At 38.3% G+C, this 14959-nt stretch overlaps 1 protein-coding gene across 8 annotated transcripts in view; it reads left to right on the forward strand.

Annotated features, from left to right (window-relative positions):
• DISC1 (DISC1 scaffold protein) overlaps positions 1–14959 on the forward strand; it is a 199713-nt gene that overhangs the window by 47473 nt on the left and 137281 nt on the right. For all 8 annotated transcript variants that reach the window (XR_003993512.1, XM_030499706.1, XM_030499701.1 and 5 more), the window contains exons 4-6: positions 6927–7077; positions 10459–10588; positions 14511–14746. Coding sequence is in view for 7 of the 8 variants with exons in the window: in XM_030499706.1 (XP_030355566.1) it covers positions 6927–7077; positions 10459–10588; positions 14511–14746 (517 nt within the window). In the remaining variant the exon portion in view is untranslated. The remainder of the gene's footprint in view (positions 1–6926; positions 7078–10458; positions 10589–14510; positions 14747–14959) is intronic.

Here is a 14959-nt window from a genome sequence, read left to right on the forward strand (position 1 = left end):
TGGGATTGAATCGCCCACTGTTGATATATTAATATATAGCTGACAGTTGTTCGTGTATGTGAACCGTGCTGATGGAAGCCTTCACCAAAGTTCTTCCCCTACAAGCTCCAACAAAAGAAGGAGCTGTCCTGCTTTGCATTGGTTTCTGTTGGCTTCCTTGTCTTGAGGGATCTTTTTAAGAGTAGAATTTAATTCACAATAGACATCTGTGCCACTGTGCTGCACAGCCTTACTTTTTTTAAAATGCAGATTCAGCCTGGAATCAGCAGTACATGCTTTTCTTTATTTCTGTACCATTTCATATGTAGTGACAGTACTGTCAGCACTGCTTGCAGGATAATGTTGCTATCAAATGAAGTGCACCAGCAATCAGCTTGTTTTTTCCTTTCATTGTATCTTTTGATGTTACTGTAAATTATTTTATTGTAAAGTCATTGGAAATGTGGGCATCTTAGTGGTTTCATTGGGAGCTTGATGTTTATGAAAGACTATGAAAGGCAAACAGTCAACAGGGCACTGCTTATTTTGTATTGTAAATTGATTAAAGCAAAAATGATGTCTCCAAAAAATGCCTATGCCTTAAAACTCTGGTGGTGGTTGGAGGAATTTACAGATGTATACAGACACTGTATGGGATTGTGCCTTTATTTTAGTGTAGTTACAGAGATGAGTGAGGGGTTGCCAGGTACAGAAAACTGTCTGCTATTTCAGCAATTGTTATGTGTGTCAAGCAGTTAAAAAATGTAATTACTCTAACATTTAGAAAATGATGGAAGTGGTTAGTTTACGCTGTAATGTAGAATACAAATGTCAGATTAAGAGCAGTGGAGATTAAAACTATTTCTGGTGTGCTGAAATTATGGTACAACTTTTTCTTTGTATGTCTGATGCTTTGTCCTCTCCATTTGTCTCTGGCTGTCATTTTTTGATTGTAATTTTATTGCAGTAGGATCTTTTTTTGTGTGTTATGGGTTTTTTTTGGCATTTCCCCTACTTCCACATCCTTCCTCTCCTTTTCCTCTCCCTCCTTCCCCCCCATTGATATTACCTGCAGCAGGTGAAGCTTGTGACATCAAATATGACATCAGGTCATTGCTGTGCATTTTGGCTGCTCTGGTGCCTTGAGTCTGGCTGGGAATGCAGGAGACCAGTTCTCTTGTGCTCTTCAGGTTACTACTCTTTAAATAGCGCTAAAATTGGAGGCAAACATTGATCTAGCATCTCAGTAGGGTAAAGCAGGAATTAGAAGGGTTTGTCACCTGTGCTGAATGCCAGACAACTGAGGAATACACACAAAACAAAGACTTATGGGAGTTGTAGCACACTGTACAGATTTTGGCCTTCCTGCTTTAGGGTGATTTCTGTAGCAGTTGCTTCTGACTCCAAAGGGGGGTTCAGCAGCCAGGAGTTTGGTTTGCTTAGCTGTTCCTCAAGGTGGTCTTGATAGTTCAGGAGCACAGTTGGAATGCTGAATTTCGTGAAGTTGCCTTTTTGGTTTGAATCGATAATAGTAAGAGGTAGTGAAGCTGGGTAATCTCATTTGCGCTTTTCTGTGGTAGCCATTGTACTCTAGTCTTTTATGAACTGAACACAAATTTTGGCTGTGGAACCCAGTGGATTATAGCTTTGTCTGGAAAGCTTTAGCCTCTGCTTACTGGCATTTCTAGGAGCTACTTTTTCCACTGACAGTTGGAAGTATTCCAAGGACCCTGGCCCAAATAGTGTCTTAGTTAAAATTAGGTGTGCGAGCCTTTGAAGGGAATCTCCCAATTGTCCTGTTTACTTTGCTTTACGTTGTAGAACAGTCTTATAGTGCATGGACTGGTTTCCTTTCAGGTGGGGTAAAGTCTGAAGATGTGCTATAGAGGTTTACCCAAGGGACTCCAACTACTAACTGGCCTTTGGTCCATGGGCCTCCACTTAACCAACTCTGAAGTAAGACCCTCTGAACTGCAAATGCTGGGGCCTCAGTACTGAGCTGTCTTGCTCTGCAGATGCGGTCTTTTTAGTCCACATAGTCAGTAGGGTGGGCATAGCTCTGTGGTACAGCTGCTGCTCCTGTTGCTTCAGCCAGCTTTTCCTGTGCCCCCACACCTCCACAAAGCCTGCCATGCCCGGATGTGCAGTTTGGCTCTGCACTGGGTTTATTTCGATGGTTTCCATATGCAGGGCTGAATGGGAGATAGAAAAGGCTTTGCTCTGTACCTGTGACCAGACAGTATGTGGTAAGGGCTAGCTGCTCAACCATCCAGTTTTAATCTGAAGCTCGCTTTTACACATATCCATGTGTTAGGACTTGCAAGGAATTAAGTATCTTCTACTGTGTATCTTTTTGGTACTGTTAAATGGTTAATTATTTTATCCTTTATCCATGTATACTCCAGTTGCTTGTAATGCCTTCAGTTCTTATCACAGTATATGTCTTTACATGTCACATTTGGATATTAATTGGTCTGGATGTTCTCCTGCAATTTTGCAGGCGGCCAATGCTAGCAATTGGGCTGTAGACACCTTGCTTACCAGTCTATTCTCCAACAGCATTTCAGTCACGTATTCAGGCTCCACATAAGACTTCCCACTTTCTAGCCTTTCTAGCATTGCTTTAGCTAATATAAGTCTTTCTGTCCTGGAAAATGAATGGTGCAATTTGAACATGATGATGTCAAAGTTATTAATGTGCAGGGAAAGTAAACAAGGAATGTTTTTGGGTTTTTTCTTTTGTATTTAGAAGAAGAAAAGAAAAACAAGGAAACAGCTAATAAGATGGTCAGACTTTAGGTTTAAAATTACCAGTAGGGTATGTGTTTAAATAATTCATAATTCCATTTTGAAATTTTCTGCTATAGTGTATTTTGGAGACCAAAAACATAGCATGAGAAAAGAGAACTCTCTAGTTGAACTGGCCAAAGAAACGCTTTTTTTAATGTCCAGCAATTTGTAGAATAGCAGGATTGATCATTTTTGCACCTATCAGCAAAGAACAGACATAAATAAATGTAAATATATGCAGTATGTAGCAAATGAGGTTCTACCCTTACTGTGATGATTTTTTTTAAATGATGATAAATAGTTCTGATAAAGTGAACCTTGTCTTACAGGGAAAAATATGTATCAGAATATGTAAAAAGTAGAGAGGTAGCCAGATGTTCTCATATGGTCAATTAAAAATTATGTAAATTGCTTCCTTTGCTCACAGTTATTACAAAACATGTTCTTTGGTGACAGTGCAGTTCTCTGACTGCTGTTTAATTGAAACCAGCAGTCAGTCAGCATCTTCCAGGCCTGTACACTGGGTTGACATTAGTTTGAATGCACTGTTTGAGGTGCACAAGGCAGTAATGGATTGGGATGGGGGATAATTTAAGGGTTAACTTTTACTGTTTACACTGAAATAGAGAGGGACTTTTTACAAGGGAAATGTAGTGACAGGACAAAGGTGGAATTAAAGATAGAATCCTCTATCTTTAAACTGATAGAGGATAGTTTAGGTTAGATATTAGGAAGAAATTCTTTGCTATGAGGGTGGTGAGACGCTGGCACAGGGTGCCCAGAGAAGCTGTGGCTGCCCCATTCCTGAAAGCATTCAAGGTCAGGTTGGACGGGGCTTGGAGCAACTTGGTCTAGTGGAAGGTGTCTCTGCCCATGGCAGGGGGCTGGAACTAGACAAGCTTTATGGTCCCTTCCAACCCAAACCATTATATGATTCTCTGAAGCAGAAGCTTTGTCTAGGGTATCTGCAGGACTGATGGAAGGCAGCTGGCAACAGAATATAGTGAAATAAAAGGCCGTTTAAGAGAATTAAGCCTTATTCCAGATACTTGTCTGTAAACCAGTATGTGCTGAATATAGTAAGTGCCTTCATTACTAAATACACTAAGTTCCTTCATGTAAGAACTTCAAATGGGGGGTTGCTTTTTTTCATGTTAGCTGTGTGTTGAGGTGAAGTGTGAGACAGAGCAATAAAGCATTAAGCCTTTGTGTGTGATGGAGGTATCTGAGTGTGTGTGGTTTCTTTCAGTGTCTCAGTCCATCAGTGAGCTCTGGCATTCTGTGAAGGTCTTTTCTGTGTTGGAATCACATGCTTAGAAGTCTAAAATGGAGGTAGAAGAAAGTGATGTCCTTGAGTCTGATGGTTTATGAATAGTAAAGGCCTTCTGTGCCTACTTTTTGGCTGAAACGCCCTAGAAAATAGGGTGGGAAGGGATTTCAGGAGAACACATTTGATCTTGCTTGCTCAACCTTACAAACTGTGCCAGAGCTATTCCTGAGAGATATTTGTTTGACCTGAAAACCAACAATGGTGGTGATTTCCTGTTTATCCCAAGCAGTTAGTTTTAGTGCTTTACTACATGCAATGTTTTTTCCTCATCTCCTTTATGGCAACTCAGGTTTGTTACTGAGGACCCAAGTTCTGAGGAGAGGCGAAAAACACTATTACCGATTTCTTTGCAGCTTCCTGCTATGTAATAGTACTGAAAGTTACTTCCTTCAGTCTTTATCTCCAGCGGGTCAAGGAACCTTGCTTATTGCCATGTTTTTTACATTCTGTTTGCTGGGCTTCTGATCACTGCCATTACTTCTGCTTGACCCAGATCTCTCTTCAGCTGCAATGCTGAAAGCTGGACTGAGATGAGCCTTATTTGCATGGCTCTCTGCAGCTGGCACTGAGGAGCCTTGATCTCTCCAGTTGCTGAAGACATCAGCTAGGTCAAACTTTCCAGGAGAGGAGACTAAAAGCCGCGTGCTGCAGTGTTCAGCTCGATGGTGCTGGAGTCTCTTGAGAAATAACCTCTAACTGCAATGCTGAAAGGATAAAAAAGGTCATTTAGTGCTGAGAGGTAACAAGTGGATATGGCCAGCAGTAGTACTTATAAAATGCCAGTGGAACAAATTATTTAGAAACATCTGTTAGTAGAAACTAATTGACTACTGTGTAGATGGGAATGTATAAAGCAGGACATAGCCAAGAATTAATGAGAGAGAGAATGAATTGGCAGGTGGATCCCCTCATCTGTTTTCCTTCCCAAAATAGCCTGTTTCTAGGGCCAGAATGGGTAGAATAGAATGATGAAACAACTGGATGCACAAACACAGTGTAAGCATAAATACGTTGGAGAACAGTGAAAATGTTGTTAAATGGCTGTAGAGAGTTGCCTACTCTCTTGACTCCTGCTTGCTTAACACACAAAGCCTGTTGGTGGATAGTTTGAGTAAAAGGAAGAGTTTCTATATGTTTTGGCGTTCAACGGTCATTGGTCGCAATCCAACTCACACTTTTCTGTTTTTAACAGTGAGATTTTTGGTGGCTGTCTTTGAAATTCTATGCAAATTATAAATGCTGATATGTTGTTCTGGTCAAAGTGTGGGCTAGGGAGCCTCATCTGGGCCCAAATTCCAGTTTCCTTGTTGTGGTAGGGATTGGACAACTGTGGTCCCTGAAAAACGCGCCACAGATGTAGTTCAACTTCACTGCTGAAAACGTGTTTTTCTTTCGCGGGAAGAGAATGCACACGTGTATGTGTGGCTGCTGGGGCAAGGCCTGGGTCCTGCAGTACCTTGGGTGGTGATCATTTCAGCTGGAGCCCTCTGGCAGCATTTTGCACCCTAATAGTAACAACAACAGGAGTTTAACTACCCTGGAACAGTCTGCTGCCCCAGGGAGAAGATCTAGTCTCATTAGTACGCTCTGTGTCTTTATTCCACCCCATCAGCACAGAAGCAGAAAAGAGATCAGTATGAACAATAGATTATTGTAAAAATGGGTCATTTCACTAAACTAGCAAATGTAAACAACCCCTCTTCTTAAAACCCCTTTGAGGATAAAGAAAATAAGTGGTAAAAAGCATGCACAGATGGATGTTATTCTGATAGTAACATGCTGTATTGAAATGTTAGGAAGGAAGGAATGCTAATTGTGCAAAATAGGCAGTGAGGTCGTGGGGGAGGTACTGAACTGTAAAGGTTTTCCATTTGCAGGCTAGCTCAACTTTCTCTGATTTGACTAATGTATCATCAAAGGTGTTCTGGCTTGGACCAGCCAGGCTTCTTATCTGTCACGGATGTGATTTTTGCTAATATACTGGCACTATAGAGGATATATGTACCAGAAATGATAATTTGTAATTGAAACTGTGTTCCTTTGATTTCTACACAGGGAAAGAAAACAAAGAACTGACTTACATAGAGAACTGTTTACTCTAAGAAATTTATAGTTATGGTAGAGTCAAAGTAATCTCTTAAGGACCATTGTTTATTTAAAGTTAAAAGTAAATCTTTTTGTTGGATGATAAAATAAGCATAATTCAGGAGAGCCTGGCATGGTATAATTGTTTAAATGCTATAATTTCATGTGCATTTTCTGCTGAAATATATTGCTGAGATATCATATGTGATTCTTCAGTTCTTGACCTAATAACAATGCAGTTTATTAAAAGGTCAGACTTTAAATGTGTAACTGCCTTCTAAGACTGTTTTAAAACTGGAACAGTTACGAGTAGTTTTCTTAGAATTGAATCCAGAGCTGTTACTCCAGGAAAAGAGCACAGATTATAACTTTGAGCCAATTCTTTGAAGCCTTACCAAATTAAAACTCTGTGAAAGTGCTGAGAAGGCTGCAGTTTGTCCTTTCCATAGAAGAAAGTAGCTTAGCATCCTGCTTGTCTGATGTTCTCCATTGTAGTCTTAGTAATTCATCCTTGAGTAAAACACTGATATATTTTATCAAAAGGAGAACAACTGTCTGTAAGGTGGATTTTACTTTTTGTTGATTGACCTTTATTTCTTCTTCAGGTGAAATGGAACCTTTTTGTCACTGATGAGTAAATTTTTGTGGTGGTTTTTTTTTTCTTTTCTGTGTTTTTTTTTTCTTTTGTTGTTTTGGGTTTTTTTTTTTTTTTTTTTTTTTTTGTTCGTTTGTTTATTTCTAGCCGATAAATTTAGACGGAAACTGGAAGAACTGGAGAAAGAGAAAAGTTCTTTAAAATTTCAGCTTCCTTCAAGGCATCCTTCAGTTAGCAGTTTTTTGGATCGGTTTGTTACCCAGGTTCAAGCAGCATTGCGCTGGGCTGCTGATGATCGGTAAGTTTGTTGATTCCTTATTATGTAGAATGATGCTTCTGTTTTCTCTAAGTACAGAATAGAATTCATGAATAATTCTAATAAAGAATTTTAAGGACATTCTAACATCAATATGGGACTTGTTTATGAAAATTCCCCCCTCGCCCTCCTTTTTTATTTTTTTCTTTCTCCAGTTCTTTTAGAATTGCCCTGGAAAACATTGATCATGTCGAACTGGTGAATTAAATGGAACTTTTCTCACTGATGTTGAATGGGAATGGGATTGAATCCTTAACATGGCAACTTGAGCATACATAGCAAGGCAGCTTGAGCAATGGTTCCCTGTGGAGTTAATTCTGATGCTCCTTTTCAAGCAATGAAAGGATATTTAAATATAAAGTAAAAACAGTTTGGGTTTTTTTTTTTTTTTTTTTTAATATGAATAGATCTTTGGGAGCTTCCTTTTATGCATCACTTGTTAGGTGGCAGTAATGTGCTCAGCACTGTACAAAGTCACAAAAATAAATTCTCAACCTTCTCTTGAAGGGATAACAGCTTCAAAGACTGAGGGAATGCGAGATGCATTGGATGACCCAAGGGAGGTAGTTAGCTTAGGAAGAAAAGTTGTCTCTGTTTCTAGGTCGGTCTTCAGCTATGTTACTGGTTACTATTGTTAGAAGCAAGAGGATTCTTCATAGATATTGGGAGCTATTCTCAAATGCAATAGCACAAAAGAAAGAAAAAAATCTTGTTTTCTGTCAGCTTGTACATATAAAGGCTTCAGTGTGCTAGTCAATACATTATGGGTGTAGTTTTTGATAGACTTGAAAATTAGATAAAACCTGTACAGATAATAGGATTTCATTGCTAAATTTGAGACTTTTAAGGGTATTTTTAGTCTCTGTTGTATTTAGGAATAAGACAGGTTTAAAACAAACTGCATGCCTTCAGAGTTGTTTGCTTCTACCTTCTGAGGCCCTAGGAAGCTATTTTGCGATTCCTTAATGATTTAGGGTGCAACATCTTGTATTTTGTCATGAAGATGTGTTTGCTTTGTAATGATTTTGGCTTTAGTGGTGATGTTATCTTTGTTGTCGTAAAATTGAGTCACTAAAGCATCCTCGAAATACATAGTCTGCTTATTTTTTTCTTATGTATATATAATATTTTTTATATAATAATATACAGGATAAATAATACATACATTTGTGAAACTAGTGCTGTTCTTTGATTATATCTGTAACTCTTCTGTTTGCACAGGTCTGAGAGCAGTGCCATTCTTCAGGGTCAGATGAATATCCTCTTCGCTTTTGTGTCCTGTGCACGCTCCTTTCTTTGAGCTTGAGTTTGACTGTTGTTGTGACACCCTTTCTTTTTCTTGCTTGATTCTTGAAGCCTTTCACACTGCTTTGTTTGTGGTCTGACTCTCTTGTTGATGCAGCAAGCCTGCCCTTTGTCATCAATACAGGTGTTTAAAATCTTTGTTCCAACAGTATTTTTAGATAGTACAAGGTTGAAAACATGACCGATTCTTCATGGAGAATTTGTAGGCTTCAGTTTTTATTTTGATTCTGAATCTGAACAAAACCGATATACCCAGGATTTCTTTTTTCACTGGAGAATTAGAATGAGGATGAGGCTAGCCCCATACAACCAAATCATTGCAGTTTCACAGTAGTTAAGCCAGTCTCATCTTTTTGCAAATGAAGAACTTTTTAAATAAAATTGGGTATGGCAGATTATTTGAGCAATACATGAGACTGAAATTAATGCCCTGGTTTTGTTTTACTTGATTAAATTATTAGTTTTCAGGTGAATGTAGTCAGTGTTGACGCAGGATATTGGGGGCAGGTGGTAGGAGCCAGGTTTGGTTGTGTTTAGCTTGGGAACAATACCTAAGCTAAACCTGGGTTTGTGCAATCACCCAGGTTAAATGAGATCAGAGAGATCTTGTTCCTGTTTCCTCAGTACCAAGTAGGCAGATGTACATGGGATTTCCAAGGAGGTTCTGAGAATAACCTATGTTTATTGTGGAATGTTTCTTAAATTTTGACCAGCTACTCGGAAATCTCTATTGCATACAGCTCTCAGGAAGATGCAGCTTTTGCTAAAAAAAGGTGGCTTCAGAACTGCTGGGAAGTGTGGCTGGTTGGAGCCACAGCAACCTGTAATGATTGTAAGGCACACATACAGTGATGGCCCAGCACCTCACAATGCAGGTGTCCCTTTGAGCTGTTTTGTTATTACAGAAATAAAGTTACACTGTCATTATGTCTAATTTGTTTAAATATTAATGCCATTTATTTTAGTGCCAGGGTTTTATTTTGCCTTTTCAGTACATTCTTCAGCCCATAGAAAGGGAGTAAAGCATGTGTGTCTTCTGATGGTCTCGCAGAAGAGACGGGAACCTCGTGTTCTACACACTTGTTAAACAGCTGTGCACTGAGATCATAATTGTGTGATTAATTGTGCTTAAACCAGACTTGTGATGCATGTTTTGTGTGTGGCATGGATGTATTTGCTTTGCATGATTACAGTGAAATCGTGCTTCAAAAACATTCCTTGAGACATAGTGGGATTTTTTTGGTGTGTTGTTTTTTTGGGAGGTTTTTTTTTTTTTTTTTTTTTTTTTTTAACAAGATCTTGAAATGCATCTGTACCCTTTATATATTAATGCACTTCCATCTATAGAGATGGACACAGAAATACAATTGGCTTTGCAAGCGCACATGCCATTATGCAGGAACATGCAAGATGAAAGGTTTGCATTGTTTGCAGGTGCATTTTGAGAGGCTGATTACCGACTTGACACTTAATGTAATGTACTGATTACCTTGGGGTCCAATCATGCAAAGATTTACAACTGAGGGTTGTACTGGCCACTGTGAGGAATCCCACTGACTGCAATTTTGAAGGAACTCGCTGTGCAGGAGAAAAGTGAAATTTGGCATGGAGAAGCAAACACTCCAGATGATCTCTAATGTAGTCTCCAAAAGCTGTCAGAAGCTGCAAAAATGGCTTTGGCAAGTTTTTAAACTTCTGTCTAAGAGAGATTTTTCTCTGTATTGATAGAAATTACATGCCTTAGTTTTGTCTCTTTCAAGGCAATGATGGATAAATTTCTGAAATATGAAAAAGCTGGGGGAAGCCTGAAGCCATACAAGTTTTCATTTTTCCTTCTTCAGCGTGTTGTAAAAACAGTGTAAATGTTTGAGATAATAAAGGAAGATATGCCAAGGAAAAATCTCTTGTTCTCTAACTATATCCATTTAAGATGTAATCATTCTGGTGATGGAGTGTTATGGCTCTGAAGGTAACATGTAACATTCTGATCTATATAGTCTTTGAGACATTGATACTCGGCAATAATGCTAATTTTTAGCTTTTTTCATTTTTCCAAAGGGTTAGAAATGAAGAAACACAACTTTTGCATGAAAATGAACATAAACTTTTGAGATCCACTTATCAGGAGAGGATGCAGGTTTCAGCCACAAAACGAAACCAACTTTTTCAAGAAAAGAAATGGTTACAGGTAACAGGACTGCTAAGTTCTCTGTAAGAACCAGTGGTGTGTGGGGAAAAGCTTGTAAGCTGTCACACAGAATTCAGTACATTTATTGTAATAGTGACTTTGCTTCTGTGCAGCAATTAGAGCCTTGGCTTTAGTCCAGTTGATAATCTAAGTGATGATTGGAGATGGCAGCCACAGGAGCTGTGTTAATCTCATTATGGAGAAACAGAACTGCAAGGCTCAGTGGCTTGTGTGCATGCTTTAACTTTCCTCATTATCTTTTAAAGTGTGCTCTTTATGTTCTAATTTGCCGTTTTAATATTTCACTCATCTCCAGAAGTTTTTATTCAAAGACAAAAAGTTTTCATCTGATTGTGGTTAGAATTGACTGTAAATACATGATTTACCAGCTTTTGTTCCTGAAAGATGATTGATGCATTTCATAAGGATGAAGGAATCATCATGGAGCTGTGTTAGCATTTGCCAACAATAACTTTACACTGACATGTGATGTCACAATGCGGTAGTTTGGCAAATGGAATGCTTTTAAGATGGCCTGTGTCCAATTTTAAATCTGTAAGTCTTTTCTGCAAAATTTAGCTCCTTTCACTGTCCTTCAAAAAATCCCAATTTACTGGTTAGTGCAAGTCTTTGCTTCACCTCTTTTTAAACATTGGCAATCACACTTGTCAATGTGACATTTTAGAGAGCTAGTAGGTCTAGTTTTACATTTTTTTTCCTGTGGTCTTGTCTTGAAATCTCATTATTTTTGATACTTCTCTTCCTTTGGTGGATCTTAATGTATAATCATCTGTTTATTTGTATACACACAAATATGTATATGAAAACCAGAAAGAACTAGAGTGAAGTATCTATTGGCCATTGCAAAATCTTACTTAGATGAAGAAATGTCTTTTCTATCCTAGTCTTCACCTTTGTACTGTTCAATTTGTTTCATCAACATATAAGAGGAGACATAGCATAGCTCAACATTATCAGTGTCCAGAAAGGTATTTTTTAAGAATCTAGACATCTAGCCAGCTATGTCAAGATATTTAGCTGAAAACAGCTGTAGTTAAGACTCCACGCCAGGCAATGTCTTTATACTTGCTCCAGGTCAATCTTTATTCCTATGTAGTTATACTAGAGACAAATTAGTCCCATCGTTGCACAGGCATGCTATTTATGAACATTTGATCAAAATTACTATGAATTTGAGGTTCTGGAGAAGAAGGCTGACCTGTGACATTTGGTGGCTCCCAAGCATCCCTTAAGGATTGCTCCTGCCCAAAATTTCATACGATCTGAAAACATCATTGTTGGGGTTTTTTTGTATTGTTTTGGTTTTTTTTCACCCCCCACTCAGCCTTACTTTCCTTTCCTTTTCCTTCTACTCTCTCGCCTGTTGGTTCTGCATTTTGTCTTCAGGGATTAAAGAGCATGTGACAGTATCTAAAATTTACATATTGATGTTTCTACTGGAATCTGTGCTTCATGGAGAACACCAGCCCATAAGTGAAGCTGGAGGTTTACAATCAGTACTGATTAGCTGTCATGTTATAGAAACCTCAGTCTAAACTCAAATCCACAAAGTACAACTCCAGCTTACGTTTAGTGAGCCAAATATCAGCTGCTGCTCCATGCTCTGGCTTCTAAGTCCTTTTTATCTGTCCCTGGAGGCTGACCAAGAGCCCATTAAAGACTTCTTGGCATTTCTGGAAAAGAAGGCAGAAGAATTCCAGTTTGCTGATTAAAATTTCCATTCTCCCAAGAATGCCTGTGAACTACTCCTGAGCAAAACAGCTTTCTCTCTGTGAATGCAGATTGTGTGCTTCTGATATCTATTTATGTTGTAAAAACATTTCAGTACTGAAAGTGTGTTTGTAAAACCAAATTCTGTTTATCTTCCTTTCTGTTCCCGTGTAGGCTGCTTACTGCAGTGATTGCAATTACTACGTTTTTACAGAGTATGAAGGTCTTTGTATTAAGTAGGGCCTATGAAGATTTTGGCAGTATTCCCAAACTGGTAACACAGAGACAGAATTGTCCTTTGTGCACATTAAAAGCCTAATTTGAGACTGAAAGAAACAAAAATGATGTTTTTGGCCTGCTGACCTTTCTGTCCTTGACAAATGCCTGTGGGTTGAAACATGGGCCACTCTGTTCTCTTGTCGCTAAATCTAAAACCGAAAAGGAGGAAGGTAATTGATGAATTTAGTGTGCCAGTACTAATATAAGTTGAAATTTTGGAGCCAGTCAACCTCTTAAAATGCTGGGATTGTTTCTTGTAATTTTAAGTGATACTCAGGGAGCTTTTTGCAATGCAGCAAACCTGAAAGTATGTTTGTTGACAAAATGACCATTAGAGAACTAAATTTCACTTAAAATATACTGAAAATATTAAGGTTTGAAAGCAAAGCACTCAGAAAGCAAAGAAATGCTAAAGTCTGCTATCTGTGCATAGTACGTATGCTTTATGAGAGTCTTTAATTATATGAACATGCCTTTTTTTCTGAATTCCTTCTGCATACATTGTTGAAGATGGAAATTGCTTGTTCAGATATTCAGAATACCATTTTTATCTTCATTACTCGATATTTGGCCCCATTTTACTGTATGTCACTCAAACCCTCTTTTAGATTCAGATTTATTAATTTGTGAATGGGCTTTTTTTACAGCATTAATCAGCATGGCATCAGAATGATTCAAAACCACTTAATTTTATCTCCATCACATTGCTTTGGGTGATGAGATATTCTTATTGCCATTTTACAGCTAGAGAATGAAGAAGTGAATTGCCATAAAAAGCTATATGGTCATTTCTAAGGTCAATTTTGTAAAGCCTTGTTATTTACCTGTAAAAGGTTTTGTTTTGAGGTTGTTTTGATTTTTTTTTTCCTTTTTTTTTTTTTTGTTAGTTTTTCTTTTTAGCTGTACTGAATATAGTCAGCTTTGATTTCTGTTGAGAGTCTATAGATAGCATTTTGGAGACCCCTCTTGCTGTTCTGTGGAAGATGGTGAACATTCAGTCTGTGGCTCTGTGTGGGGGTTAGTAGTTTAAGTGGCTTGCAAAGTTTCACAGAGACTGTAGGAAGTGTGGTATTAAACTCTCCAGTATGGTACTAAAATGCTATTAAACTACTTTAGTAGCAAGTAGGTTGATTTTTGGTGGGTTTTTTTTTGTTTGTTTGAGGCTTTTTTTTTTTTTTTTTTTTCTCCCTCACTTTTCAACTGGGACAAATGAGCCAAGGGCTAGATATTAAATAAGTGCTTCTTCCTTGGGTGCAAGTTATCTGGTGTCTTTCCAAGGAAAAGTTATAATGTGCTTTTGCAGTAACTTCAGTACCATAATGCATGGGATTTGAACTTCTGGCAAGACAACCACAACTGAAGTTGAAGCTCTGGTCATTTTAAGTCAAGGGAGGGATTTTGTGCTTTTAATTTAAATACTTCTAATCAAAATGACTTGCTAGAGAGTCAGTGATTCACCATTTGTGTCCTGATGTTGGATTGGAAGCCTAGAGAAACCATTGCAGAGATGCTCTGCAGGAGAACAGATATATGGTTGATCACGTTATCTGTCAGTCTGTAGCAAGATTCTCTTGTCATGGTCAAACTGAGATTTTGTTCTATTTTAGCAAGTTTTCAACTTCAGAAATAGCTCTGTATTTTAAAGGTAAAAGGTGGCTGATGATGTTGGAAGAAGAACCTGAAATTTGGTGTTGAAATGGAGGTGGGGTGTTCAGACTGGGACCACTAGAGTTTCTAAATATGATAGACATAAGAGTTTTTGTGCATCAACAAAAGAATGTCTTCTCATTTAATGTGCTAAATTGGAGAACCTTAATTCATGCTCCTTTTGAGACTTGTACTGTATTTTGCTGAGGGCGGAGGGATTTCTTTAACAGCATTCATTGTAAACTGCAGTTTTCGTTCTCGGCAGAAAGAAATTGAAGACCTCCGAGCAAGACTGGCCATATTGGAAGCAAAAGATCAACAGCTAAGAAGAGAAATTGAAGAACAAGATAGGCTTATTCAGTCACAGGACTGTGAACTGACTGCTCTACTTGGCTGTGTTTCTTTGAGAGAACTACAAGAAATAAGCAAGGCTGTGGATGACACTTTAGCATTGTCCTATCAAATTCCATTCAGTCTGGATCTTCCAGGGACAATAAAGAGGTATTCAAATTTCAGCATCTTGTCAGTGATGTAGAGGCTTGTATCTTCCCAAAGTACTGTTGAATTTGCTTTCAGTTGTGTTCTTCATAATTGTGCCAGGTAACTAGCTGGATTCAGACACTTTAAAATTTTCCAAGAAGAGGCGTTGAAGTTCTAATATTAATATACTTCCTCAGGAAGAAAGACATTGTAATTATTTGCAGGTCTTGCACT

This window comes from Strigops habroptila, chromosome 10, assembly GCF_004027225.2.
Source record: "Strigops habroptila isolate Jane chromosome 10, bStrHab1.2.pri, whole genome shotgun sequence".
NCBI lineage: Eukaryota > Metazoa > Chordata > Aves > Psittaciformes > Psittacidae > Strigops > Strigops habroptila.